Below are 19,260 nucleotides of genomic sequence, written 5' to 3' on the forward strand. Positions count from 1 at the left end.
ACTTATTTCTTCCATTGAAACTGAACTAGGACATGGAATAAAACATTCTGTTTAGTTTTCTGGACAATTTAACATTTTACGTCATGAAAGATCATTTCGAAATTGACTAGGTTTATTGAAAATAAAAAAATATTGAATGTTTAGTGATAAAAGGGTATCAATGTATTGCAAAGAAAATGGAACTCATTTTGTGGTGCTTTTTACAACAATAACTTCATTATCTTTTATTAAATTGTGCCTAATAGGCTGACTAAGTACAGCCTACCCCAATAATAAAGTTGTTATGCATTTAGTCATTTAACAAATACAAAATGTAAGGTGTGGGTAAAACAAATGACTCAAGGCTTGACGGTACTACACTGATTGGAAACAGAGATGATGATGACGGACAGAAGAAATTAAGATTGTAAGTCGCTCTGGATAAGAGCCTCTGCTAAATTACTAAATTGTAAAATGTCAAAATGTAGACCATGGCACCTACTGCAAGTTCCCCCGGTTTCTGTTGTATGAATCATGACAGCTCAACCATGACCATGACCATTTCCCTATTTACTATTTCTCCCTTAGTTACAAATGTTACTGAGCGTACCAAAGGAGTGCGTGTACACAATAGTATGCCCTCTTTGGGGGGAATTCAGACCAGAGTTACACACACCTAAATGGAAATGAATTCCTTTTTATACCTCTTTTCTTTCTAGGGGAGAGTGGCGTCTGTGGAGCCATTTTTTACATTCAGCATCACTCTGTCAAGGGAAATATGGTATTCTTTCTAACAAAGATATCTACATATATTTCAGGATGTTGTGTATCCCTGGAAATAATCAGAATTGATGTAAACATTACAGTTTTGAAAACATAGCTTGTCCAAAAAAAGTGGTCTCTTGGCGCAACTTACCCTGGGTAAATTGATCCTCAGGGCAGGGTGAGTTACGCCACCTACAAATTTCTGTGCTGAATGAAATATTACCACTACCTTTTTAAAACTATCTTTATTTCCCAAACACTATTCAACTCAATCACAATCGCCATCTTTTAATCATTTTAAGCACATTTTAACACAGCACCAATGACATTATCTCTCCGCCTGAAACTAAAATCAAAATGGTGCATATAGCTATATCTGCAGTAACACCTAAAAAACACTACTTTTTTAAAGACTTTATCATGGGCCACGCCATGTTGTTACATCATATCCCAGAAATAATGCTTTGCATTACGCCTGGGAAGAAAACACTTACATTTGCTTAACTTACCCCAAGGTAAACATTTTGACTATATTAGCCCACACAACTACAAGGATGCACTTTCATGTTAGGTTTAGGACATTGAAGCATATAGAGACCCAAACTGTTAAAATGATCTACTTTGGTTTAGATACAAGCATCATGAAACCTCTAACACAATAGATTAATTTTACTCGGGCCTAACTTCCTTACCACTCTTCAGACTCATGAAATTATGACCTGTCGTGGAAATTTCCTGTATTTACCAAATCATGAGAGCAAACCACACACAAGTCAGAGTTATCACAAAGTCCATCTTTAATTATATGAGCTCCATCACAACCATGTGACTCTCAGATCAATTCAGTGTCTATCAATGAATTCTCTGAGAGTCCTTACACATTGCAACTGAGATCCTTTATAGCAAAGACACACATAGCCAGACAGCATTGGCCATAAATTATCGTTCAGCCTTGTCTCCTAAACCATGTTCTTTTCTCGCTCTCAGAACCATAAAACAAAACCTATCAACGGGCATATATCAAATACTCCCTCCTTGACAAGATCACATAGACACAGTGACTGGCACACAGACATTGTGGAGCCAAGAGATAATTGATTTAAAAGATATGTTTACATATGAAGACAAGCTTGACCCCTCCCCTCTCTGCGGCCCAAATAACTGACCCCATGACAGAGAACAGATAACTGCAAATGGCCACCACTATAGTACAACAAGATACATTCTGATGAACTCATAAGCATATCATGAAAATAAAACATCTTATCTATGTTACCCAACTAATTCTGATTATTCCCCAACAGACCTCTTCCTAAATATTTGGTCAAATTATACATTTTGTGTATGGTTTGCTAGAAAAAGGGTGGCTTAACATACCCCTTTGGCTCAATTTACTCCAGTCTCCCATATGCATATTCTGACCTTGAATTTAAAGGGGGGCTGAACTTCCTGATTTAGCCTCAGTTTCAATTCCCCTCATTAGGAAATGCAACTGAGAACGATTTGGGTTTTGGAGGCGTGCTTTAGTGTAGGTGTCTCTTGTGTGTGTTTGAATGTGGGAAGTGTTTGTACTTTCACTCTGCCAAAACAGTACACAGTTACAGTCTAATCAGGTCTTGTGTCTGGAAGTAGCCTAGACTAGCTATCCACCTAGCCAACTTCTTTTGCCAATTAGCTTCAGCTGGTTGGTGTGAGACTGTGGCAAAATTGGTTTGACTTTGGATAGCCTATCTGTGGGGCTAGTCAATAAATTACACAATGTAAATGGGACAATATTTTCATGTTGCACACCTTTTAGTTGTCTCATTAAATGCTTTCAATATGTGTACATGCATTTCTAAAATGTATGGTTGGTTTGAGGTTTTTAAGTAATTGAAATGTGGAACTATTGACATTTTAAAATTATATTGTGTAATACTGTTGGTCCCTAACTAGCACAATAGGGAAATCGCATGTCAAACCAAATTGACCGTGGGCATTATGATCTGGTCGCATGCAGCTGTGCTCCGGATTGATGATTACTTGGGTGCTGCCAGCTGTGGTCAGGATTGAAAACCCAACTCAAAGAGAAAACTGTTACAATAGGCTTCATTCCATGACATACACATTTTTCCTAATTATCACCAAATCTCCGTTTTGGACCAGACTGACTTTATGACCAAAATGATACTATTTACACTTTGTAGTACATGCTGACACTAAAATAAATGTTTGTGACTCATATCGATGCCACATAGACCGTTTTCAAAACAAGAAGTTGCTTATTACGTTCAGTTGCTCTTAAAGCATGGGAAAATGCCAGTGCCAGCCAAATACACGTTTGGGATGGAGACTTAGCTACAGGAAGTAGGGGTGCTGAGGGTGCTGCACCCCCTTAAAAATCAGAATAAATGTATACATATATATATATATATATATATATATATATATATATATTAATTGAGGAAGAAAAATAATAATATTTACAAAATTAGTGCACTGAGCCTTTACAAGTCCTGTATTAGCGGACTGATATAGCCTTCTGTATGTCGTGTGAGCAAAGAAAATTACAGATTTATTTCAGTAATTATCAGTTGGAGGGCCGTTCAGGCGCACATTTCCTAAGGTCACAAAGGGGCCGTAAAGTCTGAATCGGCCCCTTTGTAACCAAAGGCTGTCTCCCAGCCAGTCAGACAAGCTGCCACATTTCATCTGCGGTCTGTAGTTTGTGTTAATCAACGCCTGACCCATTTCAGACACCAGCCAACTTCCTTCCCAGAACATCTGCAGCATGTTTATGTGTGTGTGTGAGAGAGAGAGAGAGAGAGAGAGAGAGAGAGAGAGAGAGAGAGAGAGAGAGAGAGAGAGAGAGAGAGAGAGAGAGAGAGAGAGAGCATATCTTTATTGAAGCCCATAGATTTGAGGCTATGATGTCCTAAAGACAAGTTCTAAGCAGGCCTTGAAATGTATGTGTAATGTATGTACAGTAGGTGGATGAATGTTGGGTGTACAGTAGGTGGATGAACGTTGGGTGTACAGTAGGTGGATGAACGTTGGGTGTACAGTAGGTGGATGAACGTTGGGTGTACAGTAGGTGGATGAACGTTGGGTGTACAGTAGGTGGATGAACGTTGGGTGTACAGTAGGTGGATGAACGTTGGATGTACAGTAGGTGGATGAGCGTTGGGTGTACAGTAGGTGGATGAACGTTGGGTGTACAGTAGCTGTGGATGAGAAAGCAAGTGTTTGTAAGCGTAAGAGTGATATTCAAATCACTACAATTATTTATTGAGATCATAACAGTATTGGAAGCTCTAGGGAACGTTTCTAAATTAGAAATAAGGTTTGGTTTAGCTTTGAGTTTCATTTCTCACATTAAGGAGACGGGAGAAAGCCTCTGGTTTCAATCTAGTGGCTCAAAATTAGTTAGTGATTATTTTTCTCGTTTCCAAGAGGGTCGACTAAGAAAACATGAGAAACGAACATTGTGGGGTGTGTGGTTGACAACTTGTGAGAACTCAAGGGGAAGTGGCCTGTCTGCTGTGTTCTGTGCCCGCCTCCTGCTCCCTGCCTTCTCACGACGCTCTCTTGACTTTCTCTTTCTAGAAGAAGACCCTCATCCGCTCTGTCTATCGCTCACTCCATTTATATCCTCAGGCAATGGTTGGGATCTTTATATTAGGGACCTTTCTCTTGTACTGTGTGGGACAGAACCAAATTCAAGGTAAGTGCACTGCCATCTACAACTACTAGTCAGGGTTGGGGGTATCCCATTTTAATAGAGGAATTGACTTGAAATTCTTATTCAATAATTAGAAAGTGTAATTTATTTCCAATGTTGATTTTGAAATCGTTGAGTAAGAATTAACTTCTGGAATTGACAAGCATTGACCCCAACCCTGGTACTGGTACCTAGCACAAGGCAGACATGGGTAATGGCAGGTCCATTATGAGAGCAGTATTTCCCCTATATTAATTTAGCAAACCAAAGGCAAAATTGCCACGGGGAACAGGCCCTTGCTTTAACGGTCGACTTTGGGCACGAAAACAGTCCAACTTTCAAACAGAAATAGGGTGTGCCTTTGGTGATTCATCAATGTGTCTTTCTGGTCATGCACGCCACAACCAACGTAGCTAGTTCGTTAGCTAAGATAGCCACTTGTAGCTAGCCAGTAACTCCTCCAGTATGTGTTGACGTCATTTCACAGGATTGGTTTTTGGATGGAAGCTGTAGAGATCGTTAAGAAACACTGGAGGTTGGTGGCACATTAATTGGGGAGAACGGGCTCATGGTAATGACTGGAGCGGAATTAGTGGAATGGCAACAAATACATCAAATACATGGTTTCCAAGGTTTCCAGGTGTTTGATGCCAATTAATTCGCTCCGTTCCGGCCATTATCATGAGCCGTCCTCCCCTCAGCAGCCTGTGGTAAGAAATGACAAATACCTTATATATTATTCATCTATTTACTTTAAGCGTTAAATGACCTGGTATGACGGTGCATTGATCAGTTTAAATACTTTTTATTTAGTTTTACATTTTTGCCCAACCTAAAAAAGTCAACCTAAAAAAAGGTAACTGTCCAGTGTTTCCAGATTTCTATGAAATATGACTTATCATTCATTAGAATATGAGTGAAATAGTTTTCTTTCCAAAAAATGGTAATTAAGTATGTTAAAAAGCCACTTTTCTGTGTTAGAATGGTGTGGTAGTACCCCAATCACAGACTGGTGTGGGCGTTTACCGGTCATTAAAAATAAATATGCAGGAGACCCCTGATTGGTCAGCTCACATCATCTTCTATGATGAAATGGCAAGCATTTTTTAAACAATCTGTTTGAGATATATGTTTTTTTCCCCCCAATTTATGCTTTGGCTACAAATACGAGTATAGGGTCAACAACATTATTTGGGTGGGACTTTAAAACTGCAACATTTTTCTCTCTGCCCCATGGCAAAATGTGTTGAAATGCAGGAAGTTTCCACCCACCTAAAAAATCAGTTTTGGGGCCTCCCGGGTGGCACAGTGGTCTAAGCCACTGCATCACAGTGCTAGCTGTGCCGCCAGAGATTCTGGGTTCAAGCCCAGGCTCTGCCGCAGCTGGCCGTGACCGGGAGGCTCATGGGGCGATACACAGTTGTCCAGGGTTAGGGAGGGTTTGGACGGCAGGGATATCCTTGTCTCATTGTGCACTAGCGACTCCTGTGGCAGGAGCACAGTGCATGCTGACCAGGTCGCTGGTGTTTCCTCCACCACACGGCTAGCTTCCGGGTTGGATGTGTGTTGCTTGGTTGGGTTGTGTTTCGGAGGATGCATGGCTCTCAACCTTCGCCTCTCCCAAGTCCGTACGGGAGAGTAAAATAATACATTTAAGAAATCAGTTATACTTTCAAAATCATTTATCCCCCTCATACCCCCTAGAACTGCAGGAAATGTGTTTTAAAATGTCAAACAAATTTCACCGTCTACTGTTCTTCCCCCCCAATGTACGCCACAATTTCGCCCTTGTAGCAGACCCTCCTAGACCTCTGCTGTGAATTTGTGCCTGAGAGAGTCAGGGATCATTAATGATGTCACTGTGTTTGATGTTTCAGGGGTCCCCCAAGGATGTGTGTCCCAGCCCTCATGTTCAGCTTGCCTGAGGAGCCCTGGATGTGCCTGGTGCAAACACAAGGTCAGCTTTATCATGTATCATCTGGCTTGCTGCTGCTTCCTCATTTCTTTGTTTCAAACTGTTGCATGTTTTATCCTTGAGTGTTGCTATTCTGGCTATGTGATACTATTGCTTTGTGAGTTGGCTTGTGGGACAACGGCATTAGGCCATTCACACTGTAGGAGCTACTTACAATAGGATCAAGTACAATTATTTGTCACATGCGTCGTAAACAACAGTGAAATGCTTACTTACGGGTCCTTCCCAATAATACAGAGAGGGAAAAAAAGAGAAATAGTAGGAAAAAAGAAGAAGAAAAACAAGGGGTAATGGGTCTTCACTGCAGGCTGAATGGTGAAAATATTTTGCAAATTGGGTGAGATCATAGACAATGATGTCCCATCAAGCTCATGTAAGATTTTGTGGATGTTATATTTTCAACATTTTCAATAGCTTCTACAGTTCAGCAGACATTTTACTTACAGTTATGGGTTTAATTATACAGGACCTTAAATTTAATGGTGGAAGAGATCACGTGACGTGTCAAACACTTTACCTCCTTACCTACTGGTGTGAAAGGTTAGATTGATGGAAAGCCCGTTAGGTCAAGTGAATGTTTACATTTCTCCTTCATATTGTCATACATTTAGAAGAAAAGTTCTTTTCCAATCGTTTCATTCTGAACATAACGTATTCTTTGTTCTGTTCCACTGTTCCGACCAGCAAAATAAAGTTCTGAACCAGTTCAAACCAAAAACAAGTAAAAATGACATTTAGTTCAACATTAAATTACTTTACCAATGGATAGAGCAGCTTGCTGTGGAGTGGGCAAGCTATGTACATGCATTGGTCAGAAAAGTGTAGTGTAGAGTGTAACATTCCAATAAAATGTTGCGTGTGAGGAGAGTGCTGGGCATGAAGCGCTGGGCATCTTGTTGTTATGACATGCGTTATCTGAATTAGGCCCACAGTATTATACCTACGGAGGAGCGGCTTCTATGAAGAAACTTTGAATGTCTTTGAACTTCAGAGAGTTGGCTTAACTAACATTGGACCAGAGCTAGCTGTTGATCATGACTCTCAGTTCCATTACATTACACATAATGCCACCTAGAATTGTTGAGAGCTAACAAGCTAGCTAGCTAACTAACAAGCTTGTGTGTGCAGAGCGGCACCATAATTCAAATAAAAACGCGTCTTAGCTTTTTGTAGTTAATAAATCCAATGTGAAACGTGAAAACTATTGTATCCTTAACTAGCATTGAAAAGATAATCCATCGTTCTCTAATTCAAAATCTCTCCCCCTAATTTCTGAATCACACCTGTAATGTCAGTAGTTACAGTAGACTATGCATGGTTCGGAGGGAGGGGAGGGGTAGGTATCCTACACACACACACACACACACACTGGCAAAGATTTACAGCTGGCAGGCAGACACTGGAATAAGTTTATGAGTGACAGTGAGGTCTTTGTGTAGTCAGTTTGTTGCATGTTTTGTGGGACTATAAAAAAAATGACTTGAACGTAAAATTACTTTTCTGATCCGGAACAGTATATATCACTTTTGTTTTCATTTCTGATTCTATTCCTAGAAAAATGTCATCATTTTCAGGTTTTCTTTCTGTTCCCTGAACCGGCTCCAACCCCTGGCTATAACTCTTTGGAATTACCTGGATTTCTGCATAAATTGGTCATCAAATTTTATCTGATCTTCATCGAAGTCACAACAATAGACAAACATAGTGTGCTTAAACTAATAACACACAAATTATTGCATTTTTATTGTCTATATTGAATACATCATTTAAACATTCACAGTGTAGGTTGGAAAAAGTACGTGAACACCTAGGCTAATGACTTCTCCAAAAGCTAATTGGAGTCAAGAGTCAGCTAACCTGGAGTCCAATCAATGAGACGAGATTGAAGATGTTGGTTAGAGCTGTCTTTCCCTATAAAAAACACACACAAAATCTGAGTTTGCTATTCACAAGAAGCATTGCCTGATGTCAAACATGCCTCGAACAAAAGAGATCTCAGAAGACCTAAGATTAAGAATTGTTGACTTGCATAAAGCTGGAAAGGGTTACAAAAGTATTTCCAAAAGCCTTGATGTTCATCAGTCCACAGCAAGACAAATTGTCTATAAATGGAGAAAATTCAGCACTGTTGCTACTCTCCCTAGGAGTGGCCATCCTGCAAAGATGACTGCAAGAGCACAGCGCAGAATGCTCAATGAGGTTAAGAACAATCCTAGAGTGTCAGCTAAAGACTTACAGAAATCTCTGGAACATGCTAACATCTCTGTTGACGAGTCTACTATATGTAAAACACTAAACAAGAATGGTGTTCATGGGAGGACACCAAGAACATCTGAAGTTTGCAAAAGTGCACCTGGCTGTTCCACAGTGCTACTGGCAAAATATTCTGTGGACAGATGAAACTATAGTTGAGTTGTTTTGGAAGGAACACACAACACTATGTGTGGAGAAAAAAAGGCACAGCACATCAACATCAAAACCTCATCCCAACTGTAAAGTATAGTGGAGGGAGCATCATGGTTTGGGGCTGCTTTGCTGCCTCAGGGCCTGGACAGCTTGCTATCATCAACGGAAAAATTGAATTTCCAAGTTTATCAAGACATTTTGCAGGAGAATGCTAATAATATCTGTTCGCCAATTGAAGCTCAACAGAAGTTGGGTGATGCAACAGGACAACGACCCAAAACACAGAAGTAAATCAATTACAGAATGGCTTCAACAGAAGAAAATGCGCCTGCTGGAGTGGCCCAGTCAGAATCCTGACCTCAACCCGATTTAAGGTGCTGTGTCATGACCTCAAGAGAGCAGTTCACACCAGACATCCCAAGAATATTGCTAAACTGAAACAGTTTTGTAAATAGGAATGGTGCAAAATTCCTCCTGACCGTTGTTGAAGGAAGAGTACCAAGATGGCTGCACGGTGGCTTCAATGGATAATTGATTTGAACCCAGGTCTGCTATAGACACTTTTACAAAGACTGGTTCCAACACGTTTTCCCCATTTAAAGACTTAAGAGAGTTATTGTTCTAGTTGCAATTAAAATGTAATTGATTACTCACAAAAAGGTCCAGGTTTGTCACAGATTCCAGTTGATGAATGGTAAAACAAAGCAATAGATTCTGGGTGTTCTAAACATATTCCAGATAATATTGATGAAGTCACAAATGTGAAGTCACAAAAAAGATATACATGAATGATTAAGTAAATGGTTCCAATGGTTGAAAACGGTATGTCTTTCACATCTTCTATACAGATTTGTAACAACTTTTCCAATTAAAAAATACTAATCTCAAAACTAGACATTTAGTAGATATAGTCTGCAAGGCTTTATAGTCTCAAGGCCTTGATTATACATATCATAGTTGGTCCTCTTTTTAAATTATTTAGATTTTTTTTCACCACTTTTTCAGACGAATTGCCATAACATAAGCTTTTTTTATGGTAAAAATAAATAAATACAGGTGCCTTAAAGTGTTGGTCCTGTGTTTCATGAGCTGAAATAAAAGATCCCAGAAATGTTCCATACTCACAAAAAGATTATTTCTCTCAAAATTGGTGCACAAATGTGTTAACATCCCTATTAGTGAGCATTTCTCCTTTGCCAAGATAGTCCATCCACCTGACAGGTGTGGCATATCAAGAAGCTAATTAAATAGCATGATCATTACACAGGTGCACCTTGTGCGGGGGCCAATACAAGCCTACACTCAAATGTGCAGTTTTGTCACACAACACAATGCCACAGATGTCTCAAATTTTGATGGATTGTGCAATTGGCATGCTGACTGCAGGAATATCCACCACAGCTCTAGCCAGATAATTTGATGTTCAATTCTCTACCATAAGCCACCTTCAATGTTATTTTAGAGAATTTATCAGTACGTCCAACCGGCCTCATAACCGTAGACCACGTGTATAGCGTCGTGTGGGTTTGCTGATGTCAACATTGTGAACAGATGGTGGCCCATGGTGGCGGTGGGGTTATTGTGTGGTTAGGCATAGGCTACGGAAAACCAACACAATTGCATTTTATCGATGGCAATTTGAATGCACAGAGATACCGTGATGAGATCTTGAGGCCCATTGTCGCGCCATTCATCTGCCGCCATCACCTCAGGTTTCAGCATGATAATGCACAGCTCCATATCACAATACTTGGAAGCTGAAAATGTCCCAGTTCTTCCATGGCCTGCATACTTACCAGACATGTCCCCCATTGAGCATGTTTGGGATGCTCTGGATCGACATGTACGACAGCATGTTCCAGTTCCTGCCAATATCCAGCAACTTCGCACAGCCATTGAAACCGAACATTCCACAGACCACAATCAACAGCCTGATCAACTCAGAAAGTAGGACAGCATCAGAAAGTAGGACAGATTTTATCGCACGCTTATGTTGCTTAGATTTTTGAAGATTATCAGTGAGGCTCTTGCTCACAATTAAAAACGGTTTTATTGTTTCAAGTTAATACTTCAAGTCAGCTGACAAACCCCACTGGGCACAGGTGTCAGTTCAAGGTCAATTTCACGTTGTTTAACATAATTTCATTGAAATTAATGGAAACAACATTGAATCAACCCGTGTGTGCCCAGTGGACTGTCTTATTCAGAATCAGTGAACACACTGTCTTGCTTGGGTGCTCATGTCTTACACAACATGTGTATGTTCCCTATCCTGCTCTCAGTTTGGGGTTGATAATTGAATGGTGTATTGTGCTGCTGCAGCGTTCTGTGGTTTCCTAAACTAGTCGTGCAACTGATGTCAGACTCACTTCCGTCTTTCTATTCTATTTCCACATGCATTTCCTGTTAATTTCTGTGGTATATATGTTGGTGAAGATATTGGTGATACATTCAAATGTTTGTTGGCTTTGACTTTAACTCTGTCATTTCTCCCTGCAACCAAAACCCTCTTCCCCAAAGCAACAGTCTAATCTATAGGTCCTATCTATAATAATGACATGTCCTATGTATCTTTAAAGATAATAATTATACAGAGATGTACCCCCATCTGTTGGATTGACAGCAGGTAGGCCCACATGATAACCTGGCATCCCACGTGTATGAGTCAGTGTTTTATTTTCTCTATCCTTAGTCCGACACACTGAACTAAGACCATAATACACATCCTCCTGACAGGACTTCCTGAAGTCTGGAGAGTCCAGTGAGCGGAGGTGTGACACTGCTGAGTCTCTGAGGACCAGGCGTTGTGAGCAGATGGACATCATCAACCCCCGATTAGATCCAGTCTTTCTGAAGAATAATGATCTCAGCAGCAACTCAGACAATGTGGTCCAGCTTAAGCCACAAAACCTCCTCTTCAAACTCAGAGTCGGTGAGAGTTATATGACTCTTCCTAAAAGGAAGTATTTCTCAGAATACAAACAGGGACAGGTCTGAAATCTGAAATACAAACAGGGACAGGTCTGAAATCTGAAATTCAAACAGGGACAGTCTGAAATCTGAAATTCAAACAGGGACAGTCTGAAATCTGAAATACAAACAGGGACAGGTCTGAAATCTGAAATACAAACAGGGACAGGTCTGAAATCTAAAATACAAACAGGGACAGGTCTGAAATCTGAAATACAAACAGGGACAGGTCTGAAATCTGAAATACAAACATGGACGGGTCTGAAATCTGAAATTCAAACAGGGACGGGTCTGAAATCTGAAATTCAAACAGGGACGGGTCTGAAATCTGACATTTGTAGTGATGCCTTATAGATTATTTTTGAAGCCGTGCAAAGTAATAGAAATAACGACATCATGTGAAGGATTGTAGTGATGCATGTATTTGCAGTTGATAACTGTTCTAGCTGACCCGTTTGTTTCAGGAGTCCCTCAGACCTTCAATGTCTCATTCAAGAGAGCCGAGGGCTACCCCATAGACCTGTACTACCTGATGGACCTGTCCTTCTCCATGAAGGACGACCTGGACACCATCAAGAACCTAGGCCAGGACATCCTCTCTGCACTGAAAAAAGTCACCCAGAAGGTCCGCATTGGTGAGTGCTGAGGAGACAGACTTTTGCAGAAGATAGTATTTCATGTCAGGATTTCAATCAACTGTGTGTAGTCATCCGAATATGCCACCTCTCCTCATCCTGTCCATCTTTATCCCTCTCCTCTCTCCGCTGTCAGGCTTCGGCTCATTTGTAGACAAGGTGGCTCTGCCATACGTCAGCCAGGTGAAGGCCAAGAAGAATAACCCCTGTCCCAACCGCCTGAACATCTGTCAACCTGCCTTCAGCTTCCAAAATATTCTGAGACTCACAGAAGACGTGGACGAGTTCAAGACCAGGGTCAGCGACCAGATCATCTCTGGAAACCTGGACTCCCCCGAGGCAGGCTTTGACGCAATCATGCAGGCAGCTGTCTGCCAGGTAGTGTCATACATAACCAAACACAGTCACCTCCACTTTATAGATTGGAGGCAAGGATGTCTAGAACATCCATATTTATTTTTCTATGGGTTTTTCCTTCTTTCTTTCTCTCTCTCTTACTTTCCTCACACCATCTCTGTCACTCTGTGTCTCTCTCTTTCCTTCCAGAGTGTGATTGGTTGGAACAATGTCACCCGGATCCTGGTCTACACGTCAGATGACACCTTCCATATTGCCGGGGATGGCAGGCTGGCTGGTATATTCGAGCCTCATGACGGCATGTGCCATCTCAATGGCACTGGCTTCTACGATGGCACTAAATATGTGAGTTATCAAGAGAGGAGAAGGGTGATCATCACTTAGAAGACGTGAGCTTGTTTCAGTGATAGGGGCTAACATTTATTGCAGGAGAACTGGGGTACTACAACATCTTTCTGTGCTTATTTAATCCACTTCATGTATGTGTCTCAGGACTACCCATCGGTTGGCCAGCTTGCCAGGGTCCTGGCAGCCAATAACATCCAGCTCATCTTTGCTGTCACCGAGGACAGTGTTGCTGCCTACAAGGTCAGAACTGACAGGAGAGGTTGTTTGTAAGAGCAGATTACAAAATGTCACAAAATGTTTATCAAATAGCCCTTCTTACATCAGCTGATATATCAAATTGCTGTACAGAAACCCAGCCTAAAACCCCAAACAGCAAGCAATGTAGGTGTAGAAGCACGGTGGCTAGGAAAAACTCCCTAGAAAGGCCAAAACCTAGGAAGAAACCTAGAGAGGAACCATACTATGAGGTGTGGCCAGTCCTCTTCTGGCTGTGCCAGGTGGATATTATAACAGAACATGGCCAAGATGTTTAAATGTTCACAGTAGTTGTCGAGGGTGCAGCAAGTCAGCACCTCAGGAGTAAATGTCAGTTGGCTTTTCATAGCCAATCATTGAGAGTATCTCTACTGCTCCTGCTGTCTCTAGAGAGTTGAAAACAGCAGGTCTGGGACAGGTAGCACGTCCGGTGAACAGGTCAGGGTTCCATAGCCGCAGGCAGAACAGTTGAAACTGGAGCAGCAGCACGGCCAGGTGTCCTGGGGACAGCAAGGAGTCATCATGCCAGGTAGTCCTGAGGCATGGTCCTAGGCCTCAGGTCCTCCGAGAGAGAGAGAAAGAAAGAAAGAAAGAAAGAAAGAAAGAAAGAAAGAAAGAAAGAAAGAAAGAAAGAATTAGAGAGAGCGTACTTAAATTCACACAAGGACACTGGATAAGACAGGAGAAATTCTCCAGAAAAATGGCCCAAATGGAAAAAAGGCCCAATGCAGTCAAAAACATGATTTCTCTGTGTTTTCTATATATTTCCACACTGTGAGTTTGGAATAATACTGTGAAATTGTGAAAAGGATGATAATACCCTTTTAGTGTAAGAGATGTTTTAAAGACCACCTGAAATTTCAGGCTGTTTTGGTGGGATGAAGTTTTGGCCTGCCTGGTGACATGAGTTAATAGACCAATAAGAAAGAGAGTTCCAAACCTTTCTGCCAATAACAGCTAGTTTTCATTATCCATTCCCCACTAAGACCACTTCCAGACAGTCCCAGCAAAATTCTTGCTTGAGAAACTTCTGTTTGCTAAGAAGTTATTTTTGTTTCGTTTTTACCATTTTAATTGAAAACAATCACAGTAAGGTACTTTATTGTTACCCAGAAATGCTTTGATGTTGAGATAAACAGCTGCCTTGGACCTTTAACCTCAGTATTTATACCTCCTCCCATCTCTCTCTATTGTGCCCATACCTAAACACACACACACATACACACACACACACACACACACACACACACACACACACACACACACACACACACACACACACACACACACACACACACACACACACACACACACACCTACACACACACACACACACTTCTCTAGGCATTGAGTAAACTAATCCCTCAGTCAGTGGTGGGGGTCCTGAAGAACGACTCCAGCAACGTGGTCCTGCTCATCTCAGAGGCCTACAGTGTGAGTATCTCAAGCTTAGAATACAGTTAACAAGCTACTGCAAAATGGCGAATGGCTGCAATGACCAAAAAATAGGAATGCTTTATTTGAAACAGAGATGCTGAAGCTGGAAATAAAAGCATGTCTGTGGTTATGCTCATGAGTCACACTGCAGACTAAAAGGGTAGAACCTACTCATACGTATTTTCATTGGAAACCATGGCATCATGGTTACCTACTGATCTACAGTGTATAGTGTGCGCTGTGCTCTCACAGGTCTAAAAATAGGCTGTGGCAAATTATGTCTAAATCTTCCTAGTGGGGACTTCAAAGGTTTCATACATGATAGACCTACATTTCTCTAGATAGGAGTATGTTAAAATAGAGAAATATATACTACTTTTGCAAATGCATTTCTTACAAACAAAAGTGGCTTTGCAATGAAATGCCATTTATTGGACACATAGACAGAGATGTAACATCATCAGCAGTTCTATCTGGTAATGCATATCTGTTCACAGAACCTGTCCTCCACCATCTTACTGGAGCACCATGAAGCTCCCTCAGATCTGGACGTGACCTACAGATCCCACTGCACCCCTGAAAAAGGGGACAACACCCATTGGCAGAGGAGGGGCGAGTGCATGAACGTCAAGCTCAACCAGCAGGTCTGGCACAAAGCAGGGGCGGGGGAAGAGATCATAATGTGAATAAGAACAGCAAAGCTCATGTCTTCAAAGGAGTTAGTCATGTAACTGAAAGAACATTTTGTTGTGTATTCTCCCCTCTCTTGCTCCCAGGTCAACTTCACGGTAAGCCTGAACATTTCAACATGTCTAAAGGAGAAGCAGACGTTTTCCCTAAAACTGCAGGGCATCAGCGAGACCCTGAAGGTCTCTGTGGAAACCCTGTGTGACTGTGACTGCCAAGACAGAGAAGAGCAGTCCTCACACTGCAATGAAATTGGAACGCTCACCTGCGGCATCTGCAGGCAAGTCCTAAAATTATGACTAGAACTCACAGCACCTCCTGTTTGGTGAGATAGAGAACTGTGCTTACAAACTGCACAGAGTGAGGGAAACAGCTGCAGTCTGCAGTCTGACTGTTACCACAGAGCAGTAAACTAGTTTTTGTAGTCAAAGAAATGTATCAAAGATATACTGGATGTTATCAAAACTTCAGGTGAATCAAGCCAATTGTTCTCCAGAGAAAGAGAATACAGAGAAAGTGATTAAAGTGTTGTTTAGATACTGATGAGTAGGAATAGGAGTCTTATCTGATCACGTAACCTGACCAGAAACAACTCCTGGCCCAAAATAGGCTATAAGTATCAGAATTTCCCCTGTTTTTTGTTGTTTTTCCCTGGCTTTTCATAGTTTTTGTAAAATACTATGCCCTTTAGCTGTGATGAGGGTCACCTGGGTCAGAGGTGTGAGTGTGAGCGGCCTAAGGACATGACCTCTGCCGACTCTATGGCCGCAACATGTCGCCAAGACAACTCCTCGCAGCTGTGCAGCGGGCATGGGAGCTGTGAGTGTGGCATGTGTATGTGTCAGGGCACCCACCGCGGCAATTTTTGCCAATGTGATGACAACAGCTGTGCCCGCCACAACAACATGCTCTGCGGTGGTGAGTAAAATCAAACAGTTAGTTCCTGCCATGCATTTTGATTGGCTGAAGAATGTGTTCCTTAGTTTAGTATTTTATTGCAGCCCATTTTTCAGCCATGTAATGTCTTCTGCAGGTAATGGGCAGTGTGAATGTGGAACATGTAAGTGTAATGCCAATTACACAGGCTCTGCATGTGACTGTTCCACCCTCACCGACCAGTGCAGGACTGTTGGGAAGCTGTGCAATGGCCAGGGAACATGCCAGTGTAACCAGTGCCAGTGCAACAAAGACTTCTTTGGCATAAACTGCTCAAAGATTGCTAACGCATGCCCAAAATTCCTGTGAGTACAAGACAATAACTCAAAGTGAGTTTGGATTGAGCTTCCAGGTTGACAAAGCTTAGGTCTTGAATAGTGACCGTACAGCAACAGTTTACTTTTGCTACAATAAAATCCCCAAAAGTCCCCACAAGGATAGTAAAACAAGGAAAATTCTCCCTCGTGGGGATATTTCCCCCATCCACGTGAGGACAAATTCTATTATAAGATCAGGGGTTAGAGTTAGGGTTAGAACTGGGTTTGGGTTAGAATTAGGGTTAGGGTAAGGGTTAGGAGTTAGGTTTAGGATTTAGGTTAGGGTTACGGGTTAAGGTTAGGTTTAGGGTTTAAGGTCAAGGTTATGGTTATGGTAAGGGTTAGGGTTTAAGGAAAACAGAATTTTGAATATAAATTAATTTTAGGTCCCCACGAGGATGGAACAACAAAACGTGTGTGTGTGTACCTTCAGTATGTCTGTTAACCTGTCTTTATGTCCAGGGACTGTGTGACATGTGAATTGGACAATAAAAAGATTAGCGGCCTAAAGAGTAACTGCAGCCAACTCTGTGGCTCAGTCAAGCTCACTTGGATGAAGGGACCCCAGGAGTTCCCTTGCAGTAAAGACACCATCTCCTACAAAGTGGAGCTGTTGCCTGAGGGCAACATCCTGATCTTCTACGCAGATCTGCCTCGTGAGACCTTCAATTTATCTCTAATCATCATCCTTTAGTTTCATTTTATGTTCTAATGTTTTCACTTCTTCGGATCTCACTGCTCATTGTAGCAATTTATAATATTACTAGTGTTTAGGCTCACCTAAAAATGACTATTCCTATGATGTATTTTTCTGCCCTATACTGCTATAGTTGTTTGATCAAATATTGTTTACATTAGACAAAAAGTTTGTTCAACATTTGAAGCTGTATTATAATTGGGGTTTTCCTTACCATGTGACCTGACCAGGGAAACTGGGGCCCAGTCAGGACACATGTTCTACTACAACCGCTTCCTCTCCACATTCCTGGCAGGCTCTATTGACAAGACTTACGTGATCATCGGCAGCTCTGTGTCCAGCATCATCTTCATCGGCATCGCAGTGATCCTCATCAGCAGGCTTATGCTAGAGCTCCACTACCGGAGAGAGTATGACAGCTTCCTCAAAGCAAAGGAGGCCGAAGTCTGGCAAGATGTGAGAGAAAGAACAGCACACACATGACAATGAATCACCATGACGTGCGATAGGCTAAATGTCCCTGCAATAACTGGTTGCTTGTCATATCCAAATAACTTTCTATTATTCTGTTTCATAGTTTTTTATATGAATAGCAGATTTCATCATTATTTGTGTGAATATGTTTGGTCTTTTTGTGGTTGTTTAGTATTGATTTTAAAGAAAATAATCAACCTAATAAGTCTTTAATGCAAAATTTGTAAGGTTAGGTGTTGAAATTGATTGTTGATAACATGATGCTCCCTCTGTACTAAACTTCTCTCTTGTTTGGTCCTTTTGTGTTTCAGATGAAAAATCCCTTGTTCCAGGATGCCACGACCGTGGTCATGAACCCCATGCACGTTCAAGAGGACTGATCCAAACCATTAGACTCTAAAGCCAACAAACACTTTCATTCCATAAAACCTGTGATCTACTGTAATAAGTGAAAGCCAGACCATACTTTATGCCGATCATAACTTCAGGGAACCGCAAGAACCGTCTGTTGCTAAGAGGATCAAAGACTTTGTCATGAGAACATTACATTCTATTTCCCTGTATTTCAAGGCCAACACGTATTTCAGATATGATTTGCAGCACGTTTATTCCCATACTCACTTATTGGTTCTCTTCAATTTGATTGCTTCCTCTTGTTGTACAGGAGTAGTAGTGAGACCACTCCACTCTCTCTCAACTTTCAGTCTTTTTCTCATGATGAAGTCCCCCATCTCCTTATGTCCTCCTTCTCCTCTGCATTTGTCTGTTTATTTAAACATTTGAGAGTTAAAATGTTCTGAAGTTGGTATGAATTATTAAGTCTTGTGAAGGGTCATTCGTTTTTAGTCTGTGCATTTAGTTTGTGTTTATTATATTCAGTTTTTCTTAATGAATTATTTTCGAATTATTATTATCAGCTGAATCATATTTCAAATGTTTCTCTGTACAGTGTATTAATTAAGTAGGCCTATGTGAGCACTGTGTGATTGAAATGATATAGTACCGTTTTTAATTATATCAATTATAATAAAGTAATTTGTAGTGTAATGAGCAGGCAATAAAGAAGGGAAAAACATGAACCAGACGGATGTCAAAATTATTATTAAACTAAGATTAGTCTCTCATCAGAATCCATACCGTCTATGAGAAAAAAAGTGTTAACGCACTGTGCTGGACAATAAAGGCTGGTGTTTTTATAAGGCTAGACATTTTCCAATCCTCACTCAACCAGCAACACGTGCCAGTATTGTGGAAAAACTCAATAATTATACCCAATTCCTCTGTGCTGAATGACTACCGCCCTGTCACCTTGACATCCTTAG

The 19,260-nt window shown here is 41.2% G+C and overlaps 1 protein-coding gene across 2 annotated transcripts; it reads left to right on the forward strand.

The window, feature by feature from the left end:
* The first annotated feature begins 4,088 nt into the window (after positions 1-4,088).
* LOC139371094 (integrin, beta 7) lies at positions 4,089-19,017 on the forward strand. Of its 2 annotated transcripts, none has more exons than XM_071111162.1 (15): positions 4,089-4,447; positions 6,322-6,401; positions 11,562-11,757; positions 12,260-12,430; positions 12,567-12,808; positions 12,977-13,132; positions 13,280-13,375; positions 14,735-14,824; positions 15,325-15,471; positions 15,604-15,794; positions 16,206-16,432; positions 16,548-16,755; positions 17,230-17,423; positions 17,760-17,920; positions 18,250-19,017. In XM_071111162.1, the coding sequence occupies exons 1-15, from the start codon at positions 4,384-4,386 to the stop codon at positions 18,316-18,318; spliced, it is 2,292 nt and encodes a 763-aa protein (XP_070967263.1). In that variant the 5' UTR covers positions 4,089-4,383; the 3' UTR covers positions 18,319-19,017. The 2 variants fall into 2 exon arrangements, 1 of the variants encoding a protein (XP_070967263.1); XR_011627202.1 differs by having other exon boundaries at positions 4,316-4,447; positions 16,548-17,014; positions 17,051-17,423.
* The last annotated feature ends 243 nt before the right edge of the window (positions 19,018-19,260 follow it).

Source organism: Oncorhynchus clarkii, chromosome 17 (genome assembly GCF_045791955.1).
Source record: "Oncorhynchus clarkii lewisi isolate Uvic-CL-2024 chromosome 17, UVic_Ocla_1.0, whole genome shotgun sequence".
Taxonomy (NCBI): domain Eukaryota; kingdom Metazoa; phylum Chordata; class Actinopteri; order Salmoniformes; family Salmonidae; genus Oncorhynchus; species Oncorhynchus clarkii.